This window comes from Erinaceus europaeus, chromosome 6, assembly GCF_950295315.1.
Source record: "Erinaceus europaeus chromosome 6, mEriEur2.1, whole genome shotgun sequence".
NCBI lineage: Eukaryota > Metazoa > Chordata > Mammalia > Eulipotyphla > Erinaceidae > Erinaceus > Erinaceus europaeus.
In genome coordinates this window covers 38,597,277-38,617,185 of record NC_080167.1, presented here as the reverse complement: position 1 = coordinate 38,617,185, position 19,909 = coordinate 38,597,277, and the positions used below count along the sequence as shown (strand labels likewise).

The following is a 19,909-nucleotide window of genomic DNA, read 5'->3' as shown; positions in this document are numbered from 1 at the left end:
TCCTTACACCAGTCCTTGTGCTTTGTGCCATGTGCGCTTAACCTGCTGAGCTACTGCCTGACTCCTGGTCTTTTACTTCTTTTGTTAGGTTTACTCCAAAATATTTTATTTTCTTGCTGTTGTGAATGTGACTGACTTTTGCATTTATTCTTCTGATTTTGTATTTGCATAAAGGAATGCCACTGACTTTTGTTAATTTTGTAGTTTGATGCCTTATTGTATTGCCTGATAATTTCCAAGAGTTTTCTGCTGGACTATATAGGTTTTTCTGTTTCTTTCTGGCTGTTCTTGTTTACCAAATAAGCTTCCTCTAGCCTGGGGGATGGGCTTGAGGTTACAATGAGACTAACCACTCTGTTCTCCTTTGTCCTTTTCAGCACCCTTTTGTACATTCACAAATAGGTTATACTTTTTTCACCATAGTTTCTCTTTGTTCCCTCTTTTGTAGTTACCCTCTTACTGGCCTGGAAATCCTGCTTTCATTTAGAAATGCCTGAATCTGAAGAGACTTTATGAGAACAGCCAGATTAGATGTTGTCTTCCTGCAGCCATCTTGACCCCCTATTAGCTATATATAAAATTAATGCAATTTGTATCAAGGTTCCACTAGATTTCTTTAAGGGACTAGAATAGCAGCTACAAAGGTTCATCTGGAAGTCAAAAATATCTCAACTCAACAGAGAAATTTTGAGAAAAATGGATGATCTGGCTTTAAGAAACTCTGAATATTTTCTTCCATGTGACATTTTTCTTTTTATTTATTTATTTATTTTTTCCATGTGACATTTTTCTTTTGTTTTTAAAATTAAAAAAAATTCCCTTATTTTTTATTGTTGCTGTAGTTATACTATTGTTTTTATTGATGTCGTCTTTGTTAATAGGACAGAGAGAAATGGAGAGAGGAGGGGAAGACAGAGAGGGGGAGAGAAAGATAGACACCTGCAGACCTGCTTCACCACCTGTGAAGCGACTCCCCTACAGGTGGGGAGCCGATTCAGTGGGTCATGCTTCGCGCCACGTGTGCTTAACCCGCTGTGCTACTGCCTGACTCCCTTACATTGTTCTCAGTAAAGAAGACAAATGCTTAGAGGCTGACTGGCTATTATGAAAGAGTTCTTCTTGTACATTATACCAAAACACAAGTAATTTGCCTTCTACTGCATATGTGCTAGCAGTAATTCTGGTTATAAATGAAGGTGAACAACATGGGAAGGTGGAAAGCTACAAATTCAAAATGATATTATTTGGGACTGGGAAATATTTTAGGACTCTGTGAGAGGTGGGTATGTGTTGCCATGAGTGTGGCCTGGGTTTGAGACCTGGCACCACACAGGGTTGCTACAGCACACGAGGAAGCCTCAGTGCCGTGGATATTCTCTCTCTTCCTAGTCTTGTCTTCCTCTAGTTTAAAGAAAAAGTCTGCCAGGGAATGGTGACATCTTGTATATGCAAGGTTCCAAGAAAAAAGAATATCCTGCAAAATAAAAACATTGGTATCTTCAGAAACTTGATTTTGTCTCCTGTTGCAATTTCGTTGACAACTAAACAAAGAAATGTGGCCTATTCACTAAGTAAATTTCAATGAGGGAAAAAAAAAGTCGACAAGCTATGCTGCTGAGAGCGCCTGAACAATCTGTGCAAATGTTCTCTACCACAGGACTAACTTTGAGGATAGAAGGAGGCTGGCTGTGACCCTTAATTTTCATCTAAAATAAAGACTGGAGTACAATTTAGATCTTTCCAGTTTATGCGCAGCTCAGACCACAGCAGCCACTTCGGTTTTTTGCCTCTCTTCACTTGGGGATGATTGGAAAGAAAGAAGAAGCCAGATTGATTTGTGGTACAAAGTGTTTCTTCAGACTTCTCCTCCGTTGTGGCTGTGAAATAAAAGACATATCAGTAACTGGCATTATATGTAAACAAGTTTTAGTCAAGTTAAATTGCAGATTTTTATAGAGATATTAATCTTCTTAGAAAGAAAGTATAGTTACTTATGTAACTCTCCCACAGTCTACGAGGGTTTAAATGAAAAAAAAAGGGGGGTTGTTTTCAACAGGGCGTGACTGGAAGACTATAAGGTTTAGAACTTTGTGACTGAACATTACCCAGTTCTGAAAGTCAACTTCCCAATCTCCAATGGGTTGATTAAAACAAAGTGGAGTTTGTTAGGATTTTAAAAAGCATAGCTATATTAATGTCACTATAGTCAGTTGACTTACAGAAATATGAAATCAGTCACTTGTTTTAATCGACCCATTAGAGATTGGGCAGTTGATTTTGAGAATTGGGTAATGGGCTCATTTTTCTCCTTTTCCCATTATTTTTATTTTCTGATAGAGTTAGAGAATTGGAGAGTGAGAAGTAGGGAGAGAAAGCAGTAACTCCACAACTTGGACCTGGAGCGTCAACCTGGGTCCTTGATCATGGTAACAGGTGCATTCTATCCAGTGGAACATCACACAGCCCCCTAATAACTTTTTATAAAGCGCTTTGTGACCAGTAAAACATTGAGTGTTAGCTAATCATATTAATACATGGGAAGAATCTCCTTGATGATGCTGGATTCAATCTTGTCATTATAATAAAATTAAGGGTGACTTCATGATTCTCAGATAATTGCAAAAATTATTATAGACATTATATTGTCTATGCTGATGTATTGTTGTTTCATTTTTGTTTCTTTGTTTTTACCATAATATTGCTTGGCTCAGGTTTATGTGGTGCTAGGGACTGAACTTGGAAGCTCAGAGTTTCAGGCATGAAAGTTATTTGGATAACTATTATGCTTTCTTCCTAGCCCAGTTATCTAGTTTTTAAAATTCATGAGTAACCTAAGACCCAAGTTAGTTCTGAAAAGTTTCATTTGTTCAGACTTGAAGTTCCTTTTCCTGACTCTTTCACTGTCCAGAAAACTCATGATTTCCATTTCCGTGAGGTAAAAACACACATATCCTGGAATATTCTTGAAAAGAGTATTAACACATATAACTTCAGGCCCATAATGTTTTGTAATGAACATTTCAAACAGAAATGGGACATACCACATGCAATTCTAGTACTAACTTACTTTTTCATGCTGAACATGACCACCTTTCCTCTTTGCTGACATGACATCTGAGTAGTCCTTTTGTGCTTCTGAACCAATTAGTGGCAGGAATCTTAGACTAGTGGGACTTGGCACCTGGAAGTCATAAGTAAAAAAGCTAGTAAGACAAACTTTAAGTGACTACTTTTATTATATAAATTCAGGGATAGAAGCTAAGGTGTGGGGCCAGGTGGTGGCACACCTGGTTGAGAGCACAGTTACAATGCACAAGGACTTGGGTTTGAGCCCCTGGTCCCCACCTTCAGGGGAAAGGTTGGCAAGTGGTGAAGCAGGGTTGCACGTGCCTCTCTCCCTATCTCCCTTTTATCTTGATTTCTAGCTGTTTCTATCCAATAAATAAAGATAACAAATAATAATAATAAAGCTAAGGAGTGAAAGGGTATAATTGCTTTTAAAACACCCCCTCCCTAATTGCCCACTATTATTTCTTAATACTTCTTCACATTTAATATAATCTGTAGATTAAGAATTTGATACCTAAATGCTTTCCAAAATGAAGATATAAACTTTCTAGATGTATTTAAGACACTACAATTAGCTTTTTGAACCGTCTAACATTTTAAGTAATGCCTTAGAAATTATATCTCACTTTTATATTAATTCTCATCTTTTAATATTCATAAAATGAAATCATGGATAATATAAACAGAAAAGTTTGATACCTATGACAATGAGTAATTTTTTGGGCAGGATGAATACAGTCTTAAGAAATAACAATGAATAGTAGATCGAGATTCATCTTTACTTTTTTTTGGCTAATCAAATGGTTCTTTACATTAATAGATTATTTAGGGAGGAAACTTGAGGGGTAAGTAAAACTTTGAAAAAAAAATGGTTAAACTCTTGGCAGAAGGAGGGCATAACAGAAAGAGCAGTGATGCTTAAGAATAACAAATAGTCTTAACACCATTTATTGAACAGACTCTCCATTTTCCATTTGATGTCTTGGGCTCCCTTTTCAAAATTTAGGTGTTCCAAGCACCTAAGGTACTAGGTTCAATTCCCATCACCACCCTAAACCAAAGTTTTACAATGCTTTGGTAATAAATCAATAAAAAGAAAACAATTTTATGAAATGTTAGGTGTCTATATGTGTAGAGACTAAGTATGGATTTTCAATTCGATTCCATGTATGTCTACTTTGATTCCAGTGTCAAGGCCATTTTGATTATGGTGGCTCTGTACTATGTTTTGAGTTCAGGAAGTATGACACCACTTTTCTTTTGGCATTACTTTGTCTATCTTGAGTATTTTCTATCTCTAGATAAACTTATGTATCTTTTGTTCTATTCTTAGAGAAAATTTTGGGACTGAAGTAGGGTTTTATAAATATACATATATATTGTTGGGGGATTAATGTTCTACAATAAATATAATTGTTGGTACATGTGTAAAATTTCTCAGTTTTCTATAAAATACTCTCACCCACAGCCTAGGGCTTCCTCCACCATCATGCACCAGGACCTGAAAGTCCCCCTTCCCCACTAAGAGTCCTTTGCTTTGGTGCAACACCAAACCCTATCCAAGTTCTACTTTGTGTTTCCTTTCTCTCATTTAGCAGCTTCTGTCCATGAATGAGATCATCCCATAGTCATCCTTCTCTTGCTGGCTTATCTCACTTAACATGATTTGTTCAAGCTCCATCAAAGATGCGGTGGAGTAGGGGAATTCATTATTCCATTATGTATGTATGTATACCACAACTTTCTTAGCCACTTATCTATTGTTGGACAACTAGGCTGCATCCAGATTTTGGATATTACAAATTGTGCTGCTATGAACACTAAGATAGGGATTGAGTTAAATCTGCACATGACTTTAAATAGTCATTCTGAAAATAGCTCTTCCAAACCTACCAGCATGGGATGTCTTTCTTTTATTAGCAGTTCAATATTGATTTACAAAATTGATTTACATATCAACAGGGGTATAATTCCACATTGTTCCCACCACCAGAGTTCTGAACCCCAAGTCCCTCCATTACAAACCACTGCAGTTTACCCAAGGTTGCAGATATGGGTTGACTGTTATCTCTACAACTATCTGTCTACATTTGTACATATTTGCTCCCTTTTTCTTCCAGGTCTAATCCTCTCTTACCTTCCAAGCCATACATTACTATATCCACACTATTACTATAAGCCACATTATTAGTATATCCAACTCTTTCTCTCCTTTTCATCCTCCCTCTCTGTGCCCGATGGAGCTAGAGTTTAGAGCCCTCTTATCCTCTTTCTCCTATCATTTCTCCCTCACTGGGAATATGGATCAAAATTATTTTGGGGGTGCAGAAGATGGGAGTTTTGGCTTCTGTAATTGCTTCTCTGCTAGAATTGATTGTTGACAGGTCGATCCATACCCCCAGCCTGTTTCTGTCTTTCCCTATACTAGTAGGGTAGGGCTCTGGAGAGGTGAGGTTCCAGGATACATGGGTGAGGTTGTCTGTGCATAGGATGTCTTTCCATTTCTTTGTATCTTTTTTCTATTTCCTTGAGAAGTGCCTAGGGCCAGGTGGTGGTTCATCTGGTAAAGTACACGTGTTACTATGAACGAGGATCAGGGTTTAAGCTCCTAGTTGCCACCTGCAGGGGAAAAGCTTCACAAGTAGTGAAGTAGTGCTGCAAATGTGTGTCTCTTTATCTTTCCCTCTCTAGCCCCCTTCCCTCTTGATTACTATTTGTTTTAACAAATAAAATAAATAAAGTTAAAAAGCTATTACATAAGAAGAAGCAAAATGCCTAATAGTTTTCAGTATAAATGCCCTCCACTTACCTTGTTAAGTTTATCCCTAGATAACCTGACTGGGTTGAAACATGCAGAAGAATGAAATTGGACCACTACATTTCATCATATACAAAAACAAAATCCAAATAGCTCAAAGACTTATATATTAGAACAGGAACCATCAAATACTTAGAGGAAAGCATAGGCAGAGCTTTCAAGTTTTAAAAACATCTTCACCAATTCAAATCTAATTACAAGGAAAACAAAAGCTCAGATAAACCAATGAGACTACATCAAACTTAAATGTTTCTGAACAGCAAAAGGAATCGTTGTCCTAACAAAAAGACTCCCCACAATGTGGGAAAAAATCTTTATGTGTCAGACATCAGAAGAGGGCTAATAACTAAAGCACACAAAGAATCCACCAAACTCAACAATAAAAGGACAAGTAACCCCATTGAAAAAATGGGGGAAAACATGGGCAGAATCTTCTCCAATGGAGAGATCCAAAGGGCCTACAGATATGTGAAAAAATATTCAAAGTCTCTGATGATCAGGGAAATGCAAGTAAAAACGAGGTACCATTTTACACCTGTGAGAATGCCATACGTTAGAAAAGACAGAAATACCAACTGGTAGAGAGGCTGTGGGGAGAAATGAATTCTCTTACATTAATGGTAGGAATGTAAATTGGTCCAGCCCTTGTGGAAAACAGTCTGGAGAAGCATCAGAATTGTAGAAATGGACCTATTTTATGACCCAGCAGTCCCTCTCTGGGGTCATGCTTATAGAAAACAAAGACCTATGCACATCTAAGTCCATAACAACATAGTTTGTAATAGCCCAAACTTGGAAACAACACATATACCAAATGGCAGATGAGTGGCTAAGAAAGTTGTGGTGCAAATGGAGACCCCAAGTCTTCATCTGCAATATTCTTGTCTTTAGGTTCATGATTAGTCAACAATTTGTTCTGCCTTATATCTTAACTCTTTTTCAGCCACCAGGTTCCAGATGCTACCATGATGTCGACCTGACTTCCCCAGAGCCTTTCCCCACTAGGGAAAGAGACAGGCTGGGAGTATGGATCGACCTGCCAACACCCGCGTTCAGTGGGGAAGCAATTTCAAAAGCCAGACCTTCCACCTACTGAACCCTGTCATGATCCTGGGTCCATACTTCCAAAGGGATAAAGAATAGGAAAGCTGTAAAGGGAGGAGATGAGATATGGAGTTCTGGTGGTGGGAATTGTGTGGAATTGTACTCCTCTTATCCTATGGTCTTGCTAATATTTCTATTTTATAAATAAAAATTAAAAAAAGAAAGTTGTGGTGCGTATACACAGTTGAGTACCATGAAGCCTTTAACATGGTGAGGTCATCTCCTTCGCAGTATCTTGGTCAGAACTTGAAGGTATCATGGCGAGTGAGATAAGCCAGAAAGAAAAAGACCTATACTGAATGATCTCACTCATAGGTGGAACTTAAGGGAAAAAGGACAGCAAAGGAAAGTAAAATATAAGGTGAAAAAACTTGAACTGGGTGTGGCGTATTACACTAAAAGCAAAGGAGTCTAGAGGAGGAGGGACACGGGGGAGGGGAAGACATTGGGGTCCTGGTTTAAGATGAAGAAGAGGATTCTAGGTTGGAGTAGTAAGTTTCTCCCAGACACCTATCAAGGGGAGATGAGAAATTGTATCTAAGTGTCAGAGTGTAATGTAAACGATTAATAATAAACCATTCATTAATAATTGAGAATGACAAGAAATTTGGCACATCTGACGTGTAGGTACTTAGGAGAAGGTGATGGAGCATGAGGCATACAATTTAAGGGGAGTTCAGATCATGAAAAATTCATATGGTTAAAAACTAAAAGCAGCTTAGATTTTATCCTGAAGCTGATGAAAAGCCCAAAGTAGTTCCCTCTAGTGAATGATATTCCATTAGGGAGTAGTAGTAATAGGTGATCAAGGCCATTGGTTCACAGAACAGAAGACTCTATAGATCTAGACATATTGATAGAAGTAAATAATAATGTTTAGTTAATTGACTTTCTTCAACCTTGCCTGGGAGCTCAGGATTGGGAATGAGACAATAAATCTGTACCCTCTCTCTCTCTTTTGTTTTTTGTAACATCTCTAGTTTCTGCTACCTTCAACTCACCCTGTATATAGGAAGAGAGCCAAAAACAATTCCTGCCTCTCTGTTTTCAGTCATGAAACCTTCCAAGGCATGTCTTCGAGTCTGTAAAAGAGAAGATAATGTTTAATGAAGTGGGCATGACCTGTTAGTGGCAAAAAATAGAATTCAAATCCCGCCTCTGCCATTTTTTAAATGAATCTTTTATTTATTTATTTATTTATTCCCTTTTGTTTCCCTTGTTGTTATTTTATTGTTGTAGTTATTATTGTTATTGTTATAGATGTCATTGTTGGATAGGACAGAGAGAAATGGAGAGAGGAGGGGAAGACGGAGAGGGGGAGAGAAAGACCTGCAGACCTGCTTCACCACCTGTGAAATGACTCCCCTGCAGGTGGGGAGCCGGGGGCTCAAACCTGGATCCTTATGCCGGTCCTTGCACTTTGTGCCATGTGTGCTTAACCCGCTGAGCTACCTCCGGACTCCTTCCCTCTGCCATTTTTATCTACATAAACATAGGCAAATTCTTTTTTTTTATGATGTATTTTTATTGGGGAGGTTAATGGTTTACAGTAAATACAGTTATTTGTGCATGTGTAAAATTTCTCAGTTTTCTGCAAAACACTCTCACCCACAGCATAGGTCTTCCTTCAGCATTGTGCACAGGACCAGAAAGCCCCTTCACCCCAGAGTCCTTCACTTTGGTGCAATGCACCACTCCAGTCCAAGTTCTATGTGTTGCCTCTTTCTGTTCATATTTCTCAACTTCTGTGAGTGAATTAATCCTATATCTGTCCTTTTCTTTCTGGCTTATCTTACTTAACATGATTCCATCTAAGATGAGGCAAAGAAGGTGAATTCACATTCTTCATAGTTGAGTAATATTCCATTGTATGTATATAGCACAACTTACTCAGCCACTCACCTGTTTAACACTTAGGCTGCTTCCAAGCTTTGGTTATTACAAATTTTACTGCTATGAATCTAGGTATACACAGGTCATTTTGGATGGGTATATTTAGTTCAGTAGGATATATCCCTAGGAGCAGAATTGCTGAGTCATGAGGTATATCCATTTCTAGCTTCCTAAGAGTTCTTCAGACTGCTTTGCCACTTTTAACTACATGAACATAGGCATTTTTTTTTCTGCTAACCAGTTATGAAGAGAAATGAAATAATTTATAAAGTAATAATCAAATGTCATATTTAGTACTAATGTATTATTAGTACTGAAAGTAATGTCAAAAACAATTTTAATAGACAAAGAAAAGATAAATATCGCATATTTGATACTAAAATAAATGGGTTACAACAATAGTAATAAAACCAGAAATTTCTAAGTGAAAAATACTTTAACTTAATTTTAGTATTTAACCATTATTATTTTACCAACCATTTGAGAAGATAAAATTATGGCAAAAAGAGGGCAAGTCTTATAATATCTGAGGCATTCAATTATTTCAAGAACTTTAAAACTTTTCTAAATTGTTCTCCATTTAATATATAAGGTAAATCACTTTAAATTATTTCTCATCTTCACATTGAAGGAGAATATTAAAATGAATACCAAACTTTCCTCTCAGGTTGTGCTACTTTAATCCTTTTTAACAAAATTAAGTATCTGTTACATGCAAAGCTTATGAAGAGCGTATGAGTTAATGGGGGATTTGTCAGTTTCTTTATTCAGCTTGGGGAAATTCTCAGCTATTATTTTTTCCAAATAAGAATTCCTTCTCTTTCTTTCTCATTCTGGTATTCTGAGATATGAATGTCGTTCCTCTTGTTATCACTCAATAGCTATCATATATTATTTTGTTTTCTCTTTTTTGTTTTTGTTTTTGTCCCTGTTTGGATGGTTTTATCTACCCTACCTTTGAGATCACCAATAAATCTTTTGGTTTCTGTATTTCCCTTCTATGACAGTTTCTTTTTCTCATCTTCTGTGTTCTTTATCTCTGTTATGGTTTCTTCCTTATTTTCTATGATTTACTGATTTTTTTTCCATTGAACTCATTTAATTCAACTTTTTATGATTATATCTTTGAAGTTCTTTGTAGGAAGTTTACAAAACTCTGTTGAATTTTGAGGTTTCTTTAAGTTAAAATCTTGGTCCATGCATGTAATATTTTCTTCTTTGTAGTATGTTTGGTGCTATGTGAGGTCCTGGGCCTCCATCTGTGTTTGAGTGGGTCTGGCAAGTGGCCAGGGGTTGTGATCACTAGTGCTTAGCAGGGCCTATAGCACTGAGGTCAAGCCAAGTACAGTAGTGACAAGGAGTTTTGAGACTGCAAGTTCTCTACTACAACTTGGTTTACTTGGATGGGAGCTTCAGGTCTGAAAGGAAGCTGGAGCCTCAGTCCAGGTACTGACAACATGGACACTTTGGGAGCTTATGGGGAATGGAATCTGTCTTACAGACTGTGGGTCTACAAGGGAGCACTCCTCCTTAGACCCTACCCTAGATCAGTTACTATGGGGACTACTATGTTCCATTATGGCAGTCACTTAAGGCTGTTCTCAGCAAGTTGTAGCAGTCATCAGGAAGGTTGCTATTATGACACCAACTCGATTTATAGCTTTTGATTTCTTATTTAAAATAGTAAAGCTAAAAAATTGTAAAGCTGTAATTATAAAATTGTGAAAAGATTAGGTTCTAGTAGTTTGGTAAAACTTGATCACTGTTTGCCAGATGAAAGTTCCACACTTTATGAGGTATGGATCTGTAGATCGCCTCAATTTGACTGTTGTCATGTGGACAGAGGCTCTTCATTTCCCTTTGCAGTTATATGTCTTTTTGTCTTCTGTCTAGATGCTGATCTTTCATATTTTTATATACGACTATATTTGGGATACAGGTTAGTATCTTTGTTGTTCCATATATTGTTGCTCTGTTATTGATACAGAAATAGAAAAAACACAAATTGTTCCTCTTTGGCCCCCTTGTTCCTGCCCCCCTATCTTTTCTCATAACAGCAAAGTAGTATTCCATTGATTATGTATCCCACAACTTTATCCATTTGTTTGTTAGTGGAAATTTTGAATGATTCTGCTTTAGATATTATGATTAATGCTGCTATGAAAATATCTTTTTGTATGGGATGATCCCACTCATCAACAGAAGTTGAGTAAGAAGATCTGAAAGGGAAACTAAAAGCAGGACCTGATCAAATTGTAAGTAGGGCACCAAAGTAAAAACCCTGTGGTGAGGGGCAGCTTCCTGGGCCAGTGGGGGGTGGGAGTGGGCGGGAGGGATGGGTCACAGTCTTTTGGTGGTGGGAATGGTGTTTATGTACACTCTTAGCAAAATGTAGACATATAAATCAGTAGTTAATTAATATGAGAGGGGGAAAATCAGTTGTACATCTCAAAGTTTCTCAAAACACTAACTGAATCTTTTTAATATATAGGCTGTGTATTTGATATGCGGACTCTCTCAAAAGCCTAGACCAAGTAGATTAGAAGCATCCAATAGCACAGCTATATACAAGATACTGGATACTGTACAGGAAACCATAACAAAAGGACTTTTCATGTTAAAACTGTTAATGTTTGTTAAGTCCTCTTGATTGACTGATCCTCTGAGCATTAAGTAGTGTCCATTCCTATCTTTTTAAATCTTATCTATTTTAAAGTCTATCATGTCAGATATGAGAATAGCTGTTCTTGCCCTTTTTTGTGGGCCATTGGCTTGTATGATAGTTTTCCATCCTTTCACTTTAAGTCTGTGTTTGTCTTGTTGAGTTAGGTGGGTGTCCTGTAGACAGCATATTGTTGGGTTGTATTTTCTGATCCATCTTCCTTCCTCTGGTAAGCCAATAATGCGTATATTGTTTCTTTTGAAGTCATCCCATAGGACTCTGTTGTTGTTTTCAGCATCTCTTAATCTCTTTTTGAGATCTCTTACTTCTTTTTTAGTTGTCTCTAATTCATCCTCGATCTTGTTAATTCTGTCTTCAGCCTCATTGATTCTATTCTCTCTGTCCTCTACTTTTTTCTGGAGTTCATCTATTTTGTTTCCCTGTTCTGATATTGTTTTAGCTTGTTCAGCTGGTTGTGTTCTTAGCTCAGCTATTTCAGCTTTCAGCTCTCTAATAACCTTGAGATAGTGTTTTCTTCCAGAGTCTCATTTGTTGTTCCTGTATTTCTAACTACACTTCTTTCAAACTCTTTACTCACTCCCATGATTATTTCCTTAGCTAATGTTTGGGTGTTGAACTCTTTATTTTTTGCTTCACCCTTTGGGAGGCTTTTAGGTGGACTGTTGTCCTGCTTAGTTTCTCCACTATTTCTTCTTCTTGGTTTACCCATTTTATATATTATGTTATGAGTTACCTTTCTTAGTACTTTTCAAATTGCTGATCACTATTTCCTGGATTGACTTGTGTCTAAGGAAGGTAATTAAAGGGTTCACAAGTGATGGAAGTTAACAGTTGTTTCAATAGTCTTTGAATCCCTGAGTTGGAGCTCAGTGATTTTTTTTTCTATTTTTTTATTGGGGAATTAATGTTTTATATTCAACAGTAAATACAACAGTTTGTAGATGCATAACATTCCCCAGTTTCCCATATAACATTACAACCCCCACTAGGTCCTCTGACTCCTTCTTGGACCTGTATTTTCCCCACCTACCCACCCCAGAGTCTTTTACTTTGGTGCGATATGCCAATTCCATTTCAGGTTCTACTTGTGTTTTCTTTTCTGATCTTGTTTTTCAACTTCGGCCTGAGAGTGAGATCATCCCATATTAATCCTTCTGTTTCTGACTTATTTCACTCATCATGATTTTTTCAAGGTCCATCCAAGATCAGCTGAAAACAGTGAAGTCACCATTTTTTATAGCTGAGTAGTATTCCATTGTGTATATATAGCACAACATGCTCAGCCACTCATCCGTTGTTGGACACCTGGGTTGCTTCCAGGTTTTGGCTATTACAAATTGTGCTGCCAAGAACATATGTGTACATAGATCTTTTTGGATGGATGTGTTGGGTTCCTTAGGATATATCCACAGGAGAGGAATTGCAGGATCATAGGGTAGGTCCATTTCTAGCCTTCTGAGAGTTCTCCAGACTGTTCTTCACAGAGGTTGGACCAATTTACATTCCCACCAGCACTATAGGAGGGTTCCTTTGACCCCACAACCTCTCCAGCATTTGCTAGTGTTATCTTTTCTGATGTATGACATTCTCACATGGGTGAAGTGGTATCTCATTGTTGTCTTGATTTGCATTTCTCTGACAGAGACTTGGAGCATTTTTTCATGTGTTTCTTGGCCTTTTGGATCTCCTCTGTGGTGAATATTCTGTCCATGTCTTCCCCCCATTTTTGGATGAGAATCAGAAGTGCATCTCATCGTTTCAAGTAATATCTTACCTTCCCAAATTTCATATACATCAACTTGGAAATTTCTTTTTTGCGAGAAAGCATGAATTTAAGGATCATGAAGGTTAAGAATCTTAAAATGGATTATGCAGGTGGTCCCACTCTAGCCACCAAAAACTTTAAATGAAGAGAAACTTTTCCTGTGTTAGAAAGATGCATGACCAAAGACGAATGTTCAGAGAGGAGCCATAATTTTTTGACTTTGAAAATCAAGAAAGGGTACCACAAGTGAATTCATGTGAGGTTCTGGCCTGGGGCTTCTAGAAAGGAACACAGATCTGATATCTTGGTTTTATTCCAGTGAAACACAGCCATGTTGTTGACCTAAAGAACTGTGAGATTATTAATTTGTGCTATTTAATTTATACTTTTTGTAGCAACATTAAAAGACTAACAAAGTGGATATATCTAAATTCAGAAAACCAAAAGAACAGTATTTGTTTGTTTGCTTGTTAAAACTACCTTAGGAGAAGAAAGAGTCTTGAAAAACTTAAAGTCATGTTCTATTTCAAAGGGTTTAGGAGGTGTGCGCTTGAAGAGCAAAGTCATTGAGCTCATTTTTTTCCATCTGCAAATAAAGATACAAGAAAAGCTGTTAAGTACATATTCAAACCTTTTATTTTCTGCCTACTGAACACTATCCATTACATCATTCTTTCTCTCCCTAAATTCTCTGAGTCCCATGGATAATGTATTTAATTAGTTTCCCACTTCACAAATTTTCCTCTGGAGAGCCAAGGAGGATTTTTACCAAGCATGAAGTTGCTATATAATTAAATTCATTAGTACTCATTGGGATCAAAACCATGTAATAGGTATGAAGAAGCTTCTGTTACAAAACAAATGGTTGATTTTTTGTGTGATTCAGGGTAATTTCCACTACAATTAAACTTACTTATGCATATATTGAAAATATCATAATTAAATATTAAGATATTTTAAAAGAAAATGAACTTATGTCCCAATAAGGAGTATTTCTACACAATATCACTTATTTTGCCAACTCAACACTTTATCCACTTTATCGACTATACCACCTCCCAGACCACTAAGTGTTCTTTTAAAAAAACACTTATTTAGGGAGTCAGGTTTAAGTACACATGGCACAAAGCACAAGGACTGTCTAAGGATCCCGGTTCAAACCCCCTGCTCTCTACCTGCAGGGGAGTTGCTTCACAAGCGGTGAAGCAGGTCTGCAGATGTCTTTCTCTCCCCCCCATCTTCCCCTCCTCTCTATTTCTCTCTGTCCTACCCAACAACAACATCATCAATAATAATAACAACAATAATAACTACAACAATAAAACAAGGGCAACAAAAAGGAATAAATATTAAAAAACATTTATTTATGAATTAATGAGAGGCAGGGAAGAGAGAGCCAGAACAACACTCTGTCACAGGTGATGCCGGGGTTGAACTTGGCACCTCATACATAAGAATCCAACACCTTATCCATTGTGCTGCCTCTCAGGCTGCTATCCACTAATCCTACTGCTCATTCCCCATCCCTCCTTTTTTTTCTCTCTATTATTCCTGAAAGGACAGAGAGAAATTGAGAGGAGAGACAAGATAGAGAGGGAGAAAGATAGGGATAAAAAAAGAGAAAAATAGAGATAGATAGAAAAACACTTGTAGACCTGCTTCACTGCTCTTGAACTGTACCAGGACTGAGCTTTGCAGAAGTACAGATGCGCTTTTCATCAACACTCTAGCCTCTGTTGAGGGAATGATTTTCCTTCTCTTTGCTGTTAAGCATGTTCATGTCTCCCTCACATGTAAACCAAATAACCATGCAAGCAGATCCATGAAACAGTTTTTTAAGTCCTAAAGCTATGTGACTTCTATAAAAAGTTACCTCTAGTACCTCACATTTCACATGTATTATTATGTGATTTTTATGCAGTATTGAAATTACCCACCCTCACTTTATTAGTGACCTTTCAGTGGACAAACACTCCAAATACATCGTTTATTTTTCTATTGCTTTATGTGACCACACTGCTTCATTTAACAAATACGTGCTTTCTACCACGTACATCTCCCTCCTCTAATTTCCACCATACTATCTGCTTTTGGCTTTTCTGTCAACTCTTGACTGTTCTTTCTTGATGATATTCACTGGCTTATCTTCCTTGGTCTGCTTTTGAGAAGTTATTGTTCCTTGATTTTTAAAAAATATTTTATTTATTTATTATAAGAAAGATAGGAGGATAGATAGAAAGAACCAGACATCACTCTGGTACATGTGCTTCCAGGGATTGAACTCAGGACTTCATGTTTGAGAGTCCAATACTTTTTTAAAAAAATTATTTTATTTATTCCCTTTTGTTGCCCTTGTTGTTTTATTGCTGTAGTTATTATTGTTGTTATTGATGTCATTGTTGGATAGGACAGAGAGAAATTGAGAGAGGAGGGGAAGACAGAGAGGGAGAGAGGAAGATAGACACCTGCTTCACCACTTGTGAAGCAACTCCCCTGCAGGTGGAGAGCCAGGGACTCGAACCGGTATCCTTATGCTGGTTTCCTTATGCGCTTTGCACCACGTGTGCTTAACCCACTGTGCTACTGCCTGACTCCCCCAAAGAGTCCAATACTTTATCTACTGCACCATCTCCTGGACCACTTTTCTTGATTTTTTTTTTTTTCACCAGAGCACTACTCAGCTCAGGCTTATAATGGTGCGGGGGATTGAACCTGGGACTTTGGAGCCTCAGGCATGAGAGTCTGTTTGTATAACCATTATGGTATCTACCACCTCCCAACTTTTCTTGATTTTTAAAAAAAATATTTTTCATTCTATATACAGGACCTATCTGACTTACCCACAGTGAAAAGTATTACTATACTAATGATTCCAAAATCTTTATAGTGAAAAAAAAATCTTTATAGTTTTGATTCTTTCAAAAGCTCTAGAGAATTCTCCGTGATCTCTTAAATATCTCCCTTTGAGTGACCCACAAGTATCTTAGACTTTCATCAGTCTAAAGTTAAACTTGCAACCTTTTCATGTATATCACCTTCTTTTCCTTCATATCTTACCACAGTAATATTTGTTTAAAAGTCTTATGTTGCCTTTTTGAAATTTTTTTTTAAAGGTCATTGTTCTTTGGTTTTTACATACTTTTCTTGCTTTATCTGCTACCAGGTCCTGCCTACTTGCTCCTTGGACATCAAACATGAAACAACTATAGTGATTCCTGGGAATTCGACTTCCAGAGGCAGAGCTACAAGCAGCAGATCACTTTCTCTCCTCTCCTCTCCTCTCCTCTCCTCTCCTCTCCTCTCCTCTCCTCTCCTCTCCTCTCCTCTCCTCTCCTCTCCCAGATCAACTAGGAATACCAAAGGAGACCACCCGGGACCGAAACAAGACAGGACTAGAATGACCACAGGAACCCACTAAATCACCGGTGAGTACAAACATGTGTGGCTGGTGACAGAGAGGAGAGAGAAGCCTAAGGAGAGATTAAGTGACTGCTAACAGTTCAGCAGTTTATCAGTTGAGACACCACCTCCAGTCTGCTCCACCAACAAGAGGACAGCTGAAGGGAGAAGAGGACTCCCCAGAGACTGACCAAGTGCAACTCTGAGTCTCCATTGCTACTACCCTCAGAATCTGGAGCAGCAACAGGAAGGGACACCAGGGGACAGAGATCTAACCAGGAAACTCAGGAGAAGACCTATAACTCGGTGGCATAGCTGAGGGGCTGTGAAAGTCTCTTTGCATAACCACTGGATTATCTCTGCCACACCATGCTTTATCTCTTGGTCAGGAGTCAGTGATTAAGCTAAGAAGCCTATTGATAGTTTAAAAGCCCTCAGGCTCCCATAGCCTACAGGGAAGAAAAAAAAAGAGGCTTTTACACCACTGAGCTCCAACTCAGGGATTGAAACAACTGTTAATTTCCACCACTGTAAACCCTTTAATTAACTTACTTAGACAAAAGTCAATCCAGGCAATAGTGATCAATAATTTGAAAAGTACTGATAAAGGGAACTCATAACATAATATATAAAATGGTTAAAACAACAAGAAAAAATCTTGGAGAATCGAACCAGGACAAGAGTCCAGCTAAAAGTCCTCCAGAGGGTGAAGCAAAAAATAACGAGTTAAACATCCAAACATTAGCTAAGGAAATAATAACAGGAGTGAGTAAAGAATTTGAAAAAATTGTAATCAGAAATACAGGAACAACAAATGAGAATATGGAAGAAAATACTAATTATCTCACGGTTATTAGGGAGTTGAAAGCTGAAATCGCTGAACTAAGAACATAACTAGCTGAACAAGCTAAAACAGTATCAGAGCAGGGCAACAAAATAGATGAACTCCAGAAAGCAGCAGAAGGCAGAGAGAATAGAATCTATGAGGCTGAAGACAGAATTAGCAAGATTGAGGATGAATTAGAGACAACAGAAAAAGAAGTAAGAGATCTCAAAAAGAGATTAAGAGATGCTGAAAAAAACAACAGAGTCCTATGGTATGACTTCAAAAGAAACAATATACGCATTATTTGCATACCAGAGGAAGAAAGAGAAGGAGAGGAAGAAAGCATTTTCCAGGCCATAATAGCTGAAAACTTCCCTAGTCTAGACAACATCAAAGACATAAAGATTCAAGAAGCCCAGAGGGTCCCAAACAGAATTAACCCAGACCTAAAGACATCAAGACATATCATACTTAGAATGGAAAGGAATAAGGATAAAGAAAGGATCCTGAAGGCTGCAAGAGAAAAACAAAGAATCACCTACAAAGGAAAACCCGTAAGATTAGCAGCAGACTTCTCCATACAAACACTACAGTCCAGAAGAGAATGGCAAGATATCTATTGAGTGCTCAATGAGAAAGGCTGTCAGCCAAGAATAGCATATCCTGCTAGACTGCCATTCAGACTAGATGGAAGCATCAAAACCTTCTCAGACAAGCAACAGTTGAAGGAATCAACCATCACCAAGCCTGCCCTGAAAGAAGTTCTGAAAGGTCTCCTATAAACAACCAGACCACCACAAATAGGACATATATCAAAACACCCTAAAACTCTATAAGAATGGTGTTAAAATATCTTCAATCCTTGATATCAATAAATGTCAATGGCCTGAATTCACCTATTAAAAGACACAGAGTAGGAAGATGGATCAGAAAACACAAGCCAACAATATGTTGTCTACAAGACACCCACCTAACTCAACAAGACAAACACAGACTTAAAGTGAAAGGATGGAAAACTATCATACAAGCCAATGGCCCACAAAAAAGGGCAGGAACAGCTATTCTCATATCTGACATGATAGAATTTAAAATAGATAAGATTAAAAAAGATAGGAATGGACACTACTTAATGCTCAGAGGATCAGTCAATCAAGAGAACTTAACAAACATTAACATCTATGCACCCAATGGGAAGCCATTTAAATACATCAAACTTCTACTGAAAGCGCTACAGCAATATATTAACAGTAACACAATCATAGTAGGGGACTTCAACACCCCACTCTCTCAACTTGACAGATCATCCAGGCAGAAAATCAATAAAGACATAAGGAAGCTAAGTGAAGAGATAGATAAACTAGAACTATTGGACATTTTCAGAGTCATTCATCCCAAGAAACTGGAATACACATTTTCGTCAAATCCACATGGGTCATTCTCAAGGATAGACCATATGTTAGGCCACAAAGACAGCATCAGCCAATTCAAGAGCACTGAAATCATTCCAAGCATCTTCTCAGACCACAGTGGAATTAAACTAACACTTAGCAATCAACAAAAGATTAGTAACTGTCCCAAAATGTGGAAGCTTAACAGTACACTTCTTAGCAACCTCTGTGTCAAAGAGGAAATCAAGGAAGAAATCAAAATGTTTCAAGAGTTCAATGAAAATGAAGACACAAGCTATCAAAATATTTGGGACACAACTAAGGCAGTACTGAGAGGGAAGTTCATAACTATACAAGCACACATTAGGAAACAAGAAAAAGCACAAATAAATAGCCTGATTGCACAACTTAAAGACCTAGAAGAAGAACAAAGGAACCCTAAAGCCACCAGAAGGACAGAAATCAGTAAAGTTATAGCAGAAATAAATAACATTGAGAATAAGAAAACCATACAAAAGATCAATGAAAGTAAATGTTGGTTCTTCGAAAGAGTGAACAAAATCGACAAACCTTTAGCCAGACTCACTAAACAAAAAAAGGAGAAGACCCAAATAAATCGGATAGTGAATGAAAGAGGAGATATCACAACAGACACCGCAGAAATTCAACATATCATGCGAGGCTTCTATGAACAACTATATGCCACCAAGCTAGAGAACCTGGAAGAAATGGATGATTTCCTAGATACCTACCAACTTCCAAAACTAAGTAAAGAGGAAGTGGATAACATGAACAGACCCATCACAGCTAATGAAATTGAAACAGTTATCAAAAATCTTCCCAAAAATAAAAGTCCTGGACCAGATGGTTTTACAAATGAATTCTACAAAACCTTTAAAGAAGAACTAACACCTCTACTTTTAAAAGTCTTCCAGAAGATTGAAGACACTGGAGTACTCCCTGC

The 19,909-nt window shown here is 37.6% G+C and overlaps 1 protein-coding gene across 1 annotated transcript in view; it reads right to left on the bottom strand.

Annotated features, from left to right (window-relative positions):
- Positions 1 to 1,729: 1,729 nt before the first annotated feature.
- WDR64 (WD repeat domain 64) overlaps positions 1,730 to 19,909 on the bottom strand; it is a 156,134-nt gene continuing 137,954 nt past the window's right edge. Inside the window, exons 25-28 of the mRNA XM_060192039.1 lie at positions 13,813 to 13,918; positions 7,993 to 8,073; positions 3,068 to 3,181; positions 1,730 to 1,877 (exon numbers count right to left, since the gene is read on the bottom strand). Coding sequence (XP_060048022.1) covers positions 1,794 to 1,877; positions 3,068 to 3,181; positions 7,993 to 8,073; positions 13,813 to 13,918 — 385 coding nt within the window. The 3' untranslated portion in view covers positions 1,730 to 1,793. The remainder of the gene's footprint in view (positions 1,878 to 3,067; positions 3,182 to 7,992; positions 8,074 to 13,812; positions 13,919 to 19,909) is intronic.